General features: G+C 39.1%; 2 protein-coding genes across 3 annotated transcripts in view; both read left to right on the top strand.

Moving 5' to 3' along the window:
- The first annotated feature begins 1,203 nt into the window (after positions 1–1,203).
- sh3bgrl3 (SH3 domain binding glutamate-rich protein like 3) lies at positions 1,204–7,583 on the top strand. Its single transcript, XM_062436124.1, has 3 exons — positions 1,204–1,318; positions 3,157–3,324; positions 4,866–7,583. Exons 1-3 carry the CDS (start codon positions 1,274–1,276, stop codon positions 4,941–4,943), a joined length of 291 nt encoding a protein of 96 aa, XP_062292108.1. The 5' UTR covers positions 1,204–1,273; the 3' UTR covers positions 4,944–7,583.
- A 982-nt stretch (positions 7,584–8,565) lies between these two features.
- trappc9 (trafficking protein particle complex subunit 9) overlaps positions 8,566–16,653 on the top strand; it is a 211,115-nt gene continuing 203,027 nt past the window's right edge. The window contains exons 1-5 of one of the 2 annotated variants that reach the window (XM_062436021.1): positions 8,566–8,617; positions 9,766–10,361; positions 13,346–13,491; positions 14,553–14,678; positions 16,201–16,227. In XM_062436021.1, the coding sequence (XP_062292005.1) occupies positions 9,778–10,361; positions 13,346–13,491; positions 14,553–14,678; positions 16,201–16,227 (883 nt within the window). In that variant the 5' untranslated portion in view covers positions 8,566–8,617; positions 9,766–9,777. The remainder of the gene's footprint in view (positions 8,618–9,765; positions 10,362–13,345; positions 13,492–14,552; positions 14,679–16,200; positions 16,228–16,653) is intronic. The other variant, XM_062436022.1, reaches the window with a different exon arrangement.

Below are 16,653 nucleotides of genomic sequence, written 5' to 3'. Positions count from 1 at the left end.
CCTGGGGTCCTCATACTTCAAGGGACCCAGAAAAGCACAGTTTTTACTGTACGGCAATCGTCTTACGGTAATTTGATTAATTGTAACTTTATTTGGAAATATATAAATATGCACTACTGAAGCATAATGCTTTATTACCTTTTCCTGAGGTCCTATCTGTGTTAAAATCTAATTATAAGACCACCATCATTTAGGCTGATATTGTGAAATCTGGGACCTTTTAATATCTCTAACACTGTACAGAGTGCACACAGCAGGGAATGAATGGGGGTCTAATAGAGGTCCAGCACCACATTTGTGCCTAAGGGCCCTCTAATAGTTAGACCCTGCCATGATTCATGGATGTGGCAATATATGAGATTTCACCATGATTTCAACATTTTTATATAATATTGTACCTTTCACAAGGTTCATGTTTCCTGCTGTTTTATCCCATAGACTGTAAAAAAGGGATGTAGCCACTGTGATGTCACCCATTGGTTTTTGGACTCTGGTTTGAAGCCTCAAACTTATCATTTTGACCGTCGCCGTCTTGGAGTTTCGGACAACGGGGGGTGGAACTGACCTTAATGTGAAAGGTAAAGGTAACATAAAATTATGATATTCTAGAAATTATACGGTTTAGTGTAAATAAATAATTTAAAGGACCAGTGTGTAGGATTTAGTAGCATCTAGTGGTGAGGTTGTCGATTGCATTTTACTGAATACCCCTGAACGTCCCCTTCCAAGTGTGGAGGAAAACCTATAGAGAACACAACATTTTGTAGAGCCAGTGTCTAGTTTGTCCATATGGCATCCTATGTCGATATGAAGGGCTCAATCTAAGGTAATGAAAACACAATTCTTATTTTCAGGTGATTATACACTAATTAAAACATACTAGTAATATATTCCTTTTCAGTCTAAGTCTGCTCTAGATGTCACTAAAATCTACACACTGGTCCTTTAAGTGATATATGGGCACATGTACAATTACAGGTCAAAACAATGATACATTTGGTTGAATAAAAGTGGTCGGCTCCTATTGCCAAATTATCTGCCTCATTTAAAAGAGCGGGAACTCCCATCATCAGAGATATTGCCAACGCCAATAAATCACTTCCGCGTTTCATTTCCCTTAAAGTAAAAAAATAAATAAAAAATAAGTGTTTTATTTTGAAAGCCGTGTCTTCACCTTCCTGTTCACCTTCCTCTCGAGTTGAACTTGACGCAGCCACAGGGAGCAGAACTACACGCCCGCAGATACACAAAGACAGAGCAAGGACCTGCAGCTATGGGGATCAAACTGTATTACACCACTGTTACTGCCTCACGGACGGTGAGTCGAGTACACACACATGAAATGAATGAATTGAACCTCGTGTTTGTGTTTTTAGCTTCACGGGCTGCAGCTAACAAAGCTCAGTGCAACAGACACACCCAGCACCCTATCAACTAATAGCTTCCTCCTGACTAACAGCGCAGCGGGCCTATGTAACCCCGCTGCCCACTTGTATCATTATTGTTACGTCAGCATTAGCAGACTATAGGCGTAATGAAGATGAAAGTTGTAAATGTACTAAAAAAACATAAAGGAGACGCATAGACGAGCCGGTTTGAATGAGTTCAATTCATTACCGTCATCTTGGTCAATGCTAGGTGTGTTTTCATTTGGCTAATGTTAGCTATGTTTCTAGAAATTTCTCCAACATATTATCAACCTTGTCTTACTTATTCTAAACACTGACACTATAACAGTCTCATTTTTGATACATGAGGCTGGCCTGAATAGCGAAGTGCACCCACCGTATTTCTACTTCCTGTACCGACACGCCAAACTTCATTTAAAAATCAGGCAATTTAAGGTGACCTCGTTTATGACAAGTAACGGTGAAACCCTTGTAGAAATGACATGCTCGATAGATAGTTATCAGTCCGGCATTCGCCGAATATTCTAAATATAGTTGGTTTTGAATTAATTTCATCGTTTGACATTGTGCACTTGCTAACCAATCCTCTTTTGAAATTACAGCCTGGTTGTGTTAAATCAGCATGAGAGCCGGTAATACAATTACACATATCACTTTAGTAAAAGCTTCCTTGTAGATTATATGTAATCCGAATTAATCCGTAGATCCTTTAATTCAGGTAAAAGTCACAAGTTGACTTTATTTGTTGACTGCTTTCTCTGATAAGCAGTCTAATATAAAATTGCTAGATTTTCTAATGCAGTTCTGCATTACAGTAGGATGACTGGAGTGACATCAAGACTCTGCAGATGTATCAATAATCATGCAGATGCTGGAAAACGCAGCGTGTCTTGTTTGACTCATTTTTGCAGCACCTTATGAAAACAGCATATGGGCAATGCACTGGGTCAAACATCTGGCATTTATTAACAGTGAGGAATTCATGTAGGGGGAAAAGTTCTGTGACGTACGTGAGTTTTTAACCCTCTCATGTTCATTAATGTCTTTGTGTTGCTGTAGAAACCTTAAGATTAAACCACTGGATAGGTTTTCATTGGTCAGTTTCAATCATCTTGCCGCTATGTTCAACACCTGCTATACATAAGACATCGATATATATTTATATGTGCACATATGTGTGTGCTGCTGTGTGTATTGAGTAATATTTTCCAAAATAGAAGCCACCACTGACCAAACCTCACATGATTCAGAGGCGCTTTTTTAACTGCTCAGCCTACTTCCCCCATTAAGCGCAACAAGCAGTTCCCGTTTGTTTAAGGACATGGAACTGGCCTCACAATAAGAGCGTGCTTGTGTGTGGTACACTGAATGCCAGCTTGTGGGTTTCCAGTTTGTGTTATTCTTAGGTGTGGTCACTTTTTGCGAAAAAACCCCCCTCCCAACTTCCTCACTCGCCCCAAAAAGATAGCAGAGTGTTCACGGGGTCTATTAATCATCACCCACCAGCCAGATAACACCAGTGTTTTTTAAAGGCATTTCAGCACTTTGTGTCACTGCCCTTGAAATACAGTGAAATAACATTACATGGTTGATTTTTCCATAGTAGTAACCACACAGACAAAAAGTGAAAAAAATCAGTCTTTTTTTTCTTCTTTTCTCCAGTAAAAACATGTTAGAAGTTGTTTTTACTGCTGTTAACGTTGCCGTTTAGTGCGTCTCTAATGGGAGCCGTTGTGTGTTTTTTCAGGTGAAGTCTCAGCAGGCCGAGGTGATCCGAATCCTCGAGAGCAAAAGCATCCAGTATGAGCTAATCGACATCTCCGTGGGTGGCGAGCTCCGCGACGAAATGAGAAACAAAGCAGGAAACCCCACGGCTGTCCCTCCCCAGCTTTTCAATGAAGACAAGTACTGCGGGGTGAGAAGGAGACGCTTATTTTTTACCTTCGCATCAGTTACCGAACACAATAACCTTTTGAATGTCACTGTAGAAATGGAGCTGGCTTTTAAGATGGGATAATAATAGCAGAATGAATAAAAATGATGGAATAGTTTGAGTTAGTAGAGATCCTTTGGATCTTTGGTGATTTAAAGGAATATTCCAAGAAAAAAATTCTTTTGAATATTAAAAACTGAGCTCTTGCAGGCTTGAAAGGTAGGTTTGAAGAGTTTGTTCCTCTTTCATGGCTGAAAGAACAAACCGTATGCTTGCTGTGTCATTTTGCTGCCACCATTTTTCTGTATACTGTGGTTAGGACAGAGATTGGATTGTGTAATGACCAAACACACATCCTGTCTTTGCTTTAGTCGAATCTGCTCTACTTTACAGCAGTAGATCATTTAAGGTGCACTGGTGTGAGTTCTTGCACCCAGATTTGCAAAATACATGAAACTAACATATTTATCAAATCTGTTTCATAATTACATCCCCATTGGTCGGCTCTACTAATGTATGTAAAATCTTTCAGGAACTTGATGCCGTGTCAAAAATGAAACTCAGTTGTGGTTCAGTGTGATCTTTGCAGCTGAAAGAGTGTTTTTGAGAGAAGAAACGCTGCTGTGTAACACCTCCATGCGATTGTGAGAAAACTGACTGTCACTCCAAGACCAACAGAGTGATACATCCGCTCTAGTAAAACAGTCTAGCCGAGTGCATTACGTCTTTTTCCAACATCCATCAGAATACAGAAGAGAAATTAATTAGAGGTTATTTAAACAATGGTATACCTGTGTTCTTTCTCTGATAGTCTGTGGAGTGAAGTATGAGGAAGTAGCTACAGATACTGATCAGATCAACACATGTTAAATTAGGTATCTGACACATTGAAATAATTGCTTTGGCCCGGTCGATTTGGCACACCTTATTTTCCACCAGCCACGAGATATGAGTGAAAGCTTAACTGGAGATTGCAACTCCTGAAATTGAATTTTACCACGGAGTACAGTTGCAATGATTAGTTGATTAATCGATAAGTTTCCAACTATTCTGATTACTAATGAATCGTTTTGAGCCATTTTTTAAAAGAGGGACTTGTACAAATGAATTCTTTGATTCCAGTTTCCAAAATGTGAACATTTTCTGGTTTCTTCAGTGTTCTGTGACAATAAAGTAAATATGTTTGCATTGTAGACTGTTAGTTGAGGTCAAAGAAGACATACAAGGACATTTTCTGAAATTTTATAGACCAAACAACTAATCAATTAATTGAGAAAATAATCGACAGATGAATTGATAATGAAATAAGGGTTTATTGCAGCCCTACTGGGGAATACTTCTCACTCTGTTGGAGTCGTTGGAACTACAGAGACACTCAGTCCTCTCTGGATTGTACAGTGATGTTACATTCAGGCTTTGGCTGAGTAGGGAGCACACAAACCCAACAACAGCCTTCTGCTTTTCAGAATTTCTGGGTTTACCTATCTGCTGATTGACACTCTTGGCATTTTTCTTCTCCACAGGACTACGAGATGTTTTCTGAGGCGGTGGAGGCAGATACAGTGGACCAATTTCTGAAACTGACTGAGGGCGGCGTGTGATTCTCCATCTTAATCCCATCCCCACAACCACTTACCTACCTACCTACCTACCCACCCTGCGCCCCAATGGACCCCCTTTATCTACTCTCTCTCTCGACACCACCTATAGTGTCCACCCATGTTCAATGCCATAATGAAGAATAATGCCAAATAATCAGAAGACACACATTCCCCCTACTGCACCATTTCTCTCTCAATCAGTCATCAGTTTTTATTTTTTTGTGTTTATTTTCTGTTCTTTCCTTTGATTCCTCTCGAACCTTTCTCTCCTTTGTGACACATTAGTGTTACAAAGTGCTCCCAGGAATCAACGGGGTGTCTAAATGTGCAGTAATTAGGTCGACTAATCTTGGCCACGGCCACATGATCGCTGGAGATTTAACTAATCCACCGGATGACAACATTCAACCCAGAATCTTCCCTGAACCTCTGCAGACCAAACACACCATAATCACTCAGTCTTAACTACTTTGTCGTCTCTTTCAGTAGCCTTCAGGTTCCCATGTTGTACATGACGGCACTCTTATTTGTACTTCACACGGATGAAAATGCACACTGAAGTAGCAGGGACCGTAATGTCCCTTTAAACCCAGTACATTTTCAATTATTGCAGCTAAAAGACGTCTTTGTGGCGTTTAACTTTTTTTGTGGTTTTGGTCCATTGGTCACCGTGTAAGGTATGTGATCAGAAGTTTGGTTCCAAAATGGGACCCCACTGTAGCCCACTGTGGTCCTGCACTGATCTAAACAGTGTAGACGAGCAGTGATTCCACCAAAAACTCGAAAAGTCCTTTTTTGTACAAAATTAAAGACGCGTTAAAGGGAACCTGTCAAGTTTTTTGGAAACAAACGTTAAAAGTTATGTTTACATCTAGTGTTTCTTACCTCGTGGTCTAACAATCGTATCGAGTGCATATCCTGCATAAAACATCAGTAAAGCCGATTGAAATTATTTTCGTAATCCTGCATTGTTTACATATATGTTAGTTTGCTGGCAGTCTTCTTCTTTGCTTCCTTTGTTGGCACGTTGCTATGTTTGCTGGCACGATACTACCAACTGTTTATCAGTGGAATAGCATGGCAGCATGCGTCCTTGTGCATTATACAAACCCAATCTTAAAAAAACAATACTCCATAGCGCTACTAGTGGTCAAAAACTCCACAGGGTACCTTTAAGTAATCATTGGTTAACAGGCCTGTAGTTACCTTTTAGGACTTCAGAATTCTGAGATTTTAGACAACTGTCGAGGGAGTTAACATATTATTGAAACATAAAAATTCGGAGTGTTTTAAAGGCTGTTATCAGTATTCAACTTTTTAAAAGTTTGACCACCTTTAGGCCAACAGGAAAAAGAAATTTGAAAGGATTCAGTATTTCCCGAAATGTATTGTGTAGAAGTGTTTGACCCTTACGTAGAGAAACCAGGAAACTAAATTTAAAGAAAATATTATTGAATAATCAAAAACTAAAACACAGTATGAAAAGTCCAACTCATAACCTTTCGTAGGGCGATAGGGTTTCAGTGGGGGACTCATTACTTCAGTATTTTAAAATCCTTGCTATGCCCTTTTTGGTGACTCGTATAAACAAATTTGCATTTGGGAACCAAACACTGTCAGTAGGCATTTATTATGGTCTCCAATGGTCCAGAGTTACAAAACAAACATTTCAGTGGTTCAGCATTTCATTAGATAGCCGTTTAATTTTAGCATCAAGTCAAAAAGGAAGAACATATCTCCTAATGTCACATTTGGTGCCAATACATATATATATATATATATATCTGTAATGCGCTTATGCAGGTGGATATTCACTATAGTAATAGCAATTACCTGCAGTCTTCTACGTTTTTCCATAATTTAACTGTATAACTTGAAAGCTTCATCTCTGTATTGTTGGCTGACAGACGCCAAACATTTAATAGGGCGCATAAACAATCGGACTGAAAAGATGTGAACCTTCGAGCTTTTGAGGACGTAGCTTCTTGTACTTCTGTTTCTTTTATGTTACAGTAACACTGATTTTGTCCTGGGCATGAAGATGCAGTAATGTGACTATGCACTGAAACCCTGCCTCATTCCAAACGGAGAGAAAGGTCAAAGCTGATGTTTTAGTTGGACCTTACTCAGTCTTAAACTATCCTTAGGGAACACTTACCACATGGGAAAAATGAAGGCTTCACTTATTTGTGCTTTTCATGTATTTGCATTCATTCAGTTGATTGATCTCACTTCGGAATACAATGTTCATGTATCGGGTCTCATATCATGTTTTTTTAAATTGAGGACCACATGGTTTCCCTCTCTCACCTCTTACTTGTAACATCTGTCAAACCCCCCCTCTGCTTTCAAAATTGTGTTGTTACGGTTTGGGATCCCTAGTAATGACAGCTTTTACACACAATGTTTGTGCACTGTTTTGTAAGTCGATGGTTGTAGACGTTTGCCTGTTATTGATGTATATTCACTATGAACCATATTTTAGACATTCCATGTCTTTCTCTCTGAGCTCCTGCTTTGCTTTTGGACCAATTCCCCTTGGCCAAAAAATGAAGAAAATAGGGAATAAAATGCTGATGTCTTCCAAGAAGATTGTGAAAAGTGATTTATGGGTATAAAAATAAAATGGAGTTGAATTTACTTGTCTGAATTTTTTTATTTATTGAACCGTGGGACCAAAAAACTTTGGTGTTACATTAATTTCAAGTTTGAATTTCAACAACAACAACAAAAATTCAGTTTCAAGTTTCAGCATCAGTGTGGATTAAATTTGAATGTGTGGTTTTCTAATTTTCAGATTCAATCCCCATGTCAATGTGGAATTTTACAGGATAGTGTGGAGACATTTTCCCGCTCACATTTCTAATTTGCAAGTCAGTGGAATATTCTAATTGCCTGTAGAGTCACACCCTGTGGATCTGCAGTGTCGGTAGTTTGTAGCTGTATCGTAACATGACCACTTGTAATCCATACAAATAAACTATTTTGAAAATCCAACGGCCGCCATCAATCAAAGCATAAATGTATACATTTTTTACAGCCAGACTGAGTTGGTTAGTCTAAATTTAAAGGCATTGAGCCAAGTTTTATATAATCATGGCCTGAGGTCACTTGCATGATAAAGTTATTTGAAAATCACCAATAAATCAAACTACAGTTTACATCAATGAAGCAATATGAAAACAAATAATACTTCCTGTATCCTCTAGGTGGAGGTAATGTAGCACACTTGACTTCTACATTTATAGAATAAGACGAAGAAGAAAATAATCAAGCTAAAGACAGGTAGCAGGAACAGGGGTTTGCTTTCAAATAAAACAACATGTGTTATATGTTTTTTTTTTTGTCATATCCCTATCTTTTTGAGCTGCTGTAACGATTATTTTCCCCACTGTGGGATCAATAAATGTATCTTTATCTTTATCTTTCCTTCTGAAATGTAGTGGAGTGGAAGTTTAAAGTAGCATCACATTGAAATACTCATGTAAAGTACAAAAATCTCAAAACTATACTTCAGTTTACCCCACAGTTAATGTTCCTCACTGACGCTCAGGTTTATCATCCTGTGAGCGTTTTATTTTGAAAATGTTGGCCGGAAGCGTTTCTGTTGCAGTAGTGTGAATAAACATTGAGCTAAAGGAGGAAGCTGTGAAGTCTGGCAGGTTCCTGATAAGGTAATGTGAGTTAACGTTTTATATTAAAGACATTAAGGTAGAAGACATTAAACTGTATGAAGCTGACATGTGTAATATTAACCCGCTGGTTGCAGTCAGCGTTGTTATTGTGTGACTGTCACGAGCAGCTTATTCATAGGATAGCTAGCTGAGCTAAGCTAGCTGGAACAAGCAGGTAAAACATTTGAACGCAACGCTATTTACGGTGATTTATTTGGATAGAAATGGAAACTAATGAAGTGAGAGCCATTGTTTTATAAAGTACCAGCTTGTGTTCACATGTGACCGCTGTAATGATGTCGTCAGCTGATATTCAGCCTATAAATGAACGGATACTGCTGTGTTTGTTTATGTGCAACCAAAAGACAGCAGCAGGTGTTGCTTGGCTCTTTTCGGTAAAGCAATATTTGTTAGAAACATCACTTTTTTCGACTCATTTGGAGTAGCTTGGATGCAGTTTTCCCATCCTGCGTATTCTACAGACTCCAAACAGCACTTTTTCATTCAAATGTTGTTGTTTTTTGGGGGAGTACACGTCACACTGTACACAAACACAGCTGCTGACTTTTAGTGTGAAAAACTATGAGACCACAGAGGAGGTTCATGGATCAGATTTTATCCAAAACATATAAAGCTGTCTGACACTATGAGTGTGTATATAATATGTTTTATTTTATTTTAACCAGATTTTAACAATGTTGATATAACCTGTGATTGAAACACATTATTTTGTTTGTTTGTGATTTGACTGTATCTAGCAGTACTATCTGGTGTTTGTTCATGCTATATAGTTTATTTATATCTGCCAGGTGTAGAGATATCTCCTCCTTCACCCCACTAGAGTGAAAGAGAATCATTGGAACTCCATCCTACTAAAGAAATAGTATCAGTTCTAACTGGAAATGGTCACTGATTGGACAAAAAGTATGATTTGCACTCAGAGCTCGACCGATATATCGGTCAGCCGATATCACAGATATATCGTTATCGGCGTATATGTTTTCCGATATGTGTCGATATTTTAAAAAACAAATTATACAGGAAGCATTTAATGTATATTTGATCATTTTTCTTAATTCAATTTAAATATATATGTACAGGGCCCTGTTTGCACTGTTAAATGTCTTTGTTTTCTGTGTCCCATGAAGCCACATGTGAAGATGAGCGTCCCAGACTACCTGCAATGCGCCGAGGACCACCAGACCGTGCTCGTGGTGGTCCAGCCGGTCGGCATCGTCCCCGAGGACCTGTTCTTCAAGATCTACAAGCGCATCGCCAGCGTGAACCAGTTGAGCATCAGGGACTCCCAGCGTCTCCTCTACATCCGCTACCGCCACCACTACCTGCCCGAGAACAACGAGTGGGGCGACTTCCAGACGCACCGCAAGGTGGTGGGCCTCATCTCCATCACCACCTGCGCCACGGCCAAAGAGTGGCCCCAGACTGCCGAGCGCTTCCACGGCCAGAAGGAGGTTTACAGCTCCACGCTCTACGATTCCCGCCTGCTGGTGTTCGGGCTCCAGGGTGATATCGCGGAGCAGCAGAGGACAGACGTGGCCTTCTACTCCAGCTTTGAAGACTGCTCAGACGTGGAGAAGAGAGTGGAAGATTTTGTGGAGTCGATATTTATCGTTCTGGAGTCGAAGAGGCTTGACCGAGCCACTGATAAGTCTGGTGATAAGATCCCTCTGCTGTGCGTGCCCTTCGAGAAGAAGGACTTTGTGGGTTTGGACACTGACAGCAGGTGAGTTGCAAATCTTTTCTACATCACTTTGTTTAAGGCTGGTTATGGAATGCTTAAGTGTTTTTTTTCATCATTATCAGTACACGTTATATACTGCATTGTTGTTAAGTGTGTGTTCTTGTGTGTTACGTCGCTAACCACACACCAAGCCTCGCCTGCTCAAAAACCTTCCTCTCAAAAATCGACCTTTCTGATTTTTGCTGCGTTCATTTTCTGTTTGTTCACCTTGGTTTATCTGTCTTTCTTCTTCTTTTTTTCTTTCATACTGTCCTGTGAGTTTATTGTTGGGTGTGAAAAGGTGAGACGTTAGACTCCATAAGTGTAGTTGTTAAACCCCCCCTCCCTCCCTCACACCAGACCCATCAGCTTTAGCTCTGCCCTGAAGGCCGCAGTCAGACCTCCGTGCTGTGCTCATGACTCCAAGCCAAACTCATCGCTCCTCCACAGGCTTCAGTTTCAACACAAGACTGCTTCAGAAAGGCTTGATGGACGATAGAAGCCCAAAATACTCCCTAACCTTTAAGATATTATTAGAAATATAATCAAATCTAGTAAAATAAAGACCTAAATCACAAGTTCATTTAAATTCATTGAAGTGCAGAAATCCACTTTATCATATCATAAATTGTGTTTTGTTGTTGTACTTCACCACAATTTATTTAACTAGTTCTACAATAAAATACAAAAGTTAACAGTTGGCAGTTAAAGGACCATACCTCTATTTTTCTGTGTTAAAACCCATTTAGGACAAATCATAGAGACTTAAAACGACTGCCATTCTTTCTGCCCTCCTGCCAGTCACTGGTTTCACTGTCTTTTTATGTCTGTTCATTAATGCATCTTGTTTTTAGGGAACTTTATCACTGTCATAGAGCTGATAGCACTGTTTGCTTTGATATCGGAAACTGCTGTCCATGACTGAGCAGCCATTCTGCTCATATAAAGCTGCTGAGTTCATACTCAGTTTTTACACGGAAACTAACCATTCAAGCACTTTGATTTCAGGTGCCATTTACTGCAACGTTAACTGTTTCAGTATTTCAATGATTTCAAATGTTTCAAACTGCAACATTTCTCAAAATTGAGAGGAGAGGAATTTTCCGACCCATACTTGAAGTTATGGTTAAATACACAATCTATGCTTTTAGCTGCATTAAAGTAATGAAACTAAAAGTCAACCTTTTCTTAATAAGGAAAATAAAGTTAATGGTTGTATATTTAGCTTATTGATTTGCAACTGTGTTACATTTGATTCATAGATAAGGTTAAAGGATACATTTGGAAATGTTTTAAGTAGGACTGGGCGATTATGGCAAAAATCTAAATCATGATTAATTGAACTTTTAACCTCGATTACGATTTAATGAACGATTATCTCCACCCTTGATGAACAATTCTGTATTTTCACAGATTCTTTTGTTTTGTATTTTACACTGTTGCCCTCACACAATATTTTGTGATATTTTCGCACATGAGTATCTTTAGAGAATGAAAATAAGAAGAGTATTTACACAGTATTCCATTTAAAATAAGAAAGAGAAACATTTTCAGCAAAGACAGAATATTCCTCCTTTTATGAATAAAGTTGCAGCACAGTTTTAACACTAGGGATGGGCAATGTCAACAAAAGTGGCATATGACGATGACCACAGTGAAACATCACGATGGACCATGGTATGGTGGGGTTGGGTGGACCACGTTACATTACTTTAAGTGCAATGTATACTTCTTTAATAAATAGCCAATAAGAGCAATTTAATCGCAAAGCAAAGGATGGACAAATGATGGACGGGGTACTTTTAAATCATAATGTTAGAATGGTAGAGGCTTACTGGTCGATGACTGTCTGCTATGAGTGATGGACGATGGTATCGACCTATCCAACGCTGACCAAATTACACTGTAACAGATTACCAGTCTGAAACATGTTGATGGCTCTACTTGATTTGAACTGGAATCAGTGTCTGTCTTGAAGGTGGAATTAACACCATATCATTCAAAAAACACATACATATAACAATAGTCGATGCTTTATTTATGATTTATATTTAGAGTGTGTAAACCCTGCTATGGGCCTTTTAAAGGAGGAGCTGATAGTTTGGACTCACTGAACACACCACTGAGGTTTGTCCCAGCTTCAGAATAAACATTAGTGCCAGGAAGGTGCATTTTGGGATTTAGTCTGGCCGCAGAAGCTGGAGCGACTCGCCGGCCACGTGGGTCTCATATCTTTATTCACGAGAGCAGCACAGCACACAGCGCGGTGCGTCGCCTCTCCGGCTTGGCGCGGCACCGCGCTTATTCATAAAACATCAATCCATGTCCAGCAATCTAGTTAATTGCTGTGATTCATGATTCCTTTATGAGCCGCTTTTTCATTTGACTTTTATTTAGCTGGAAGCGGTTTCATTGTCTCACTGAACATTAACATTTTACATTTTTAATCCGCCAGATGTATGATTATAGATTTCAGCCTGAATAGATGTTAATGTAGATTTTTATACCTCTACTTTTTAGATTATGCAGTTAATATTTTGTTGGTATCATTTCACATTGACCTTCTCCAGTCTGTCTTGCACAATAGGGTTCATATTTTTCCCTTCAAACAGTTGAATTCCCTCTGTATCCTGGTGAAAGCTGCTCCTTCCTGAGTCCCGGTGTTATTGTGCAAGACTGCAGGGTCGTTACTGTAGTTCTGTCCTTTGCTTGTGCCCCCCCCCCCCCCCCCCCCTTCCATCCTTCAACCCCATACATCCCCTCTGTAGCTGACTGATAAGATTCACACCAGTCTCCTCTCCTGGCATCCTGCTGACATGAGGAATATGATAGCAGACAGTCTGCTCTGTTTTAACTTAACTGTGTGAATAAAATCAGACTCAATTTTAGTTTGAAAAAGTTTATTCAAAAGTTTGACTGTCCCGCTGTTGTCTGAAAAAGTGTTTCTTTCTGTTCCTGCCTCTCTTCTTCTTCTTCTTCTTCTTCAGGCATTATAAAAAGCGTTGCCAGGGACGGATGAGGAAGCATGTTGGGGACTTGTGTCTCCAGGCGGGCATGCTGCAGGACGCCCTGGTCCACTATCACATGTCTGTGGAGCTGCTCAGGGGGGTTAACGACTTCCTCTGGCTGGGTGGTAAGTATGAAGGATGGCGGCAGATGTGGATACAGGACTAGTGTGTGATTATATGCAGTTTTTATGTTGTGTGTTTGATTCTGGATGTTCTACAAGCTGGGCACAGGGCTTTTTCTGTAGCGGCCTCTTGGCTCTGGAATAGCCTGCCAGAGGGCCAGAGGACATTTAGACAGTCTGTTGATATCCAGCCTAACTTTTATTCTCTTAGTTAATTTCTTTGGGTTTTTAAATGTGTACATTTTAAACTTGGCTCTATTTTAATCTTGCTCTTTTTTCACAACCATCTGCTATGCACATAAATGTCCTTATGCTTGTATGTGCATACATTTGTCTGCCTTTGTAAAGCACTTCATTGCAAAATCTGTTTGCTTTTTAAAGAGCTATATAAATAAAATCAACTTGAAATGTGAAACTATAGTGCCATAAAGCCTCAAGCAATAATATCAATATTGATTTTTGCATTTAAAAAATCTCATAACTACATCTGCTGTTGTGTATTTTTTAAATTAACTTATAAATAAATTGAAAGCTAAAAAGACCCCTTAAATTTAGAATTTTGGGGTTAATAAAGAATTATAACAAAGGAAGATTTAAGCTTTAAACTCATTGCTCTCTTGTGTACAAACTATTTAACAGTGACTAGCATTGTGATGTATCGAATAAATGATTTACAGTGATATACACTGACATGCAGTGAAATGCAGTGGCATGTAGTGATTATACAAGCAGTGACATGCAGTGACATACAGTGGCATGTAGTGACATATGGTGACATGCAGCGAAATCGATTGACTTACAGTCGCATGCAGTGGCAGTGACATGCAGTGACATGTAGTCACTCACATGTACTGACATGCAGTCACATACACTGACATGCAGTGACATACAGTGATTTAAGTTTGCATGCAGTGGCATTCAGTGACAGTGACATACAGTGAGTTGCAGTGACTTACAGTGGCATACCTTTCACATGCAGTGACATGCAGTGGCATGTAGTGACATGCAGTGACAGTGGCATGCATTGACGTGCCGTGACTTATAACTGTGTTTTTGTTTTTCAGCTGCATTGGAGGGTTTGTGTTCAGCATCTGTCATATTCCACTACCCCGGAGGCACAGCGGGGAAGACTGCGGGACGCAAGCCAAGCATCTCCCAGCCAGCAGACGCAGGGAAACGCCACAGACCAGGTAAGCAGATGGACTGAAACAAAGGTTTGGATGGTATAATACTTGATTGTCTGTGTGAGTGTGTGAGTGTGTCATTGCTAAGCAGTGCTCAGCTTTGTGTGTACAAACACCAGTACAACATCAGCTTGCTAAACTTCTGAAGCTTCTCATATTTACCAAAATGAATGCTAATTTTAATTCAAACGTAACAGTCTGTTTCTACTCTTTTATTAACATGCTTTTATTAACATGGTGTATTAACATGGCCCTGTGTGTGTCTTCACTTAATGTTAAAATAAATATTTAATTTAATCTTCAATCAGCAGAGCAGCATCCTATATCAGCCTGAATGTTAAGTGCATTTATGATATATGAGGTTATTTGTAACTAGTGATTAGTTTAAGCATTGATTAATCTATAGATATTTTTTTATGGTTTAGCTTATAAATTACAAACGTAATTTTCAGTTGTATGACATGATGGAATGCAAATATTTCTATTTCTGAAGTTTCAACCACCACATATTTAATATTTTAACTTGATAAATTACTTTAAAAATGACTAGTTTTTCATCAAAATGGCCATTTACTCATTTAATGTTGATTGACTAACCAAATAAATAATTTATTTCAGCCTTGAGGTAAATGGATTTATCTGAAAAAAATGAACCTCTCATCCATCAGTTTAAATCAGGGTCTTAAACAACCTCAAAAAGAACTGAATTTAGTTTCTTTAAAAATGGCATTAAAAAGTCTTGGGTTTTATTTATAGAAGTATTAAAAACCTTTTCCTGCCTGCTGCAGGCATTGATGTCAGTTATTAAATGTGGTTGCTGCCTGTCAGGAGACATTACACACCTACAAACTCAGTGTGATTTTGCAGCGGGAAGCTGTTTAATCCTTCTTTGTGGTGTTTCAGTCGGCACCGTGAGACCTGTTGAAAATAATCGTCAATAGTGTCAGCTACACCTGCTACATGCACGAAGCTCGTAGTCTCATATACTAGCAAGTGTCAGTTTTAGCAAAAACTTTGAATGAACTTGAATGAATCCTTTTTAATTGGTTAATCTATCCATTCATTGTCTGCCACTTATCCAGGTCCAGATCTTAATTATGTTAATTATATCATTCATATATATATATCAGTCATCCTGAAAAACATGTGATACAGTAATGAATAATTATAGGTTATTTTGTCCATATGATGCTGAACCAGATATATTTTATTCTATGTGGTATTAAAAAGCTCTTAAAAGGCTCAAATTTAACTTGTTGAAACCTGCAGATCCCCTGACATAACAAATGTACTGTACAACTTCTTCTCAAATAATTTTTTATGAGTTTTATATTGTTGTACAACTGTTTGAACTTTGCTTTGGTGAAAAAAAGTTCAGTTGCATGTCAGAGGTTAATTATGGCTCTTGGTAAGTGTAGTTTATAGCAGAACAGCAGCAGCAGCCTACAAGCAGACTGTTGGGACTAACACTGCTAACATTGCGCCTTGTGTCACGGAGTGAATCTGCATTCTTTCTCTCTGTCTGTAGGGGCACAGGAGGTTCTCATTGACCCAGGTATGGTATGTCTAACCAGCATAGCTCTTGTAGACACCAATCTGCCTTGTTTGCCTGAGTTCACATTCGCTCTGTGTTTGATGTCATTTATTTCCCCATCTTGCATCGTCAGCACCCTGATTCTATGGTTTATTTTCATTTCAAAAAATCAACTGATGTTTTTTTTCTCCCTCTTTTGACAGGTAGTGTTCTCCTGTGTTGGTTTAGCATCACCTTGCCCCCCCCCCCCCCCCTCAATGTACTCGCTCTTTCTCACAGCCACATTTTTTGGTGATCAGTATCACACGACCACATGACTGAAGACTGTAAATGATCGCTTTCAGTTAATCCCATCCTTTAATTACTGCCGCCCCATTAATCTAACATCTCATAATTTACTCTTGATTACCCCACAAAAAAAAATCAGTTCACCCTTTCAGAATTTAT

The sequence above is a fragment of the Scomber scombrus genome, chromosome 16, assembly GCF_963691925.1.
Source record: "Scomber scombrus chromosome 16, fScoSco1.1, whole genome shotgun sequence".
NCBI lineage: Eukaryota > Metazoa > Chordata > Actinopteri > Scombriformes > Scombridae > Scomber > Scomber scombrus.
This window is presented reverse-complemented; position numbering and strand designations above follow the sequence as displayed.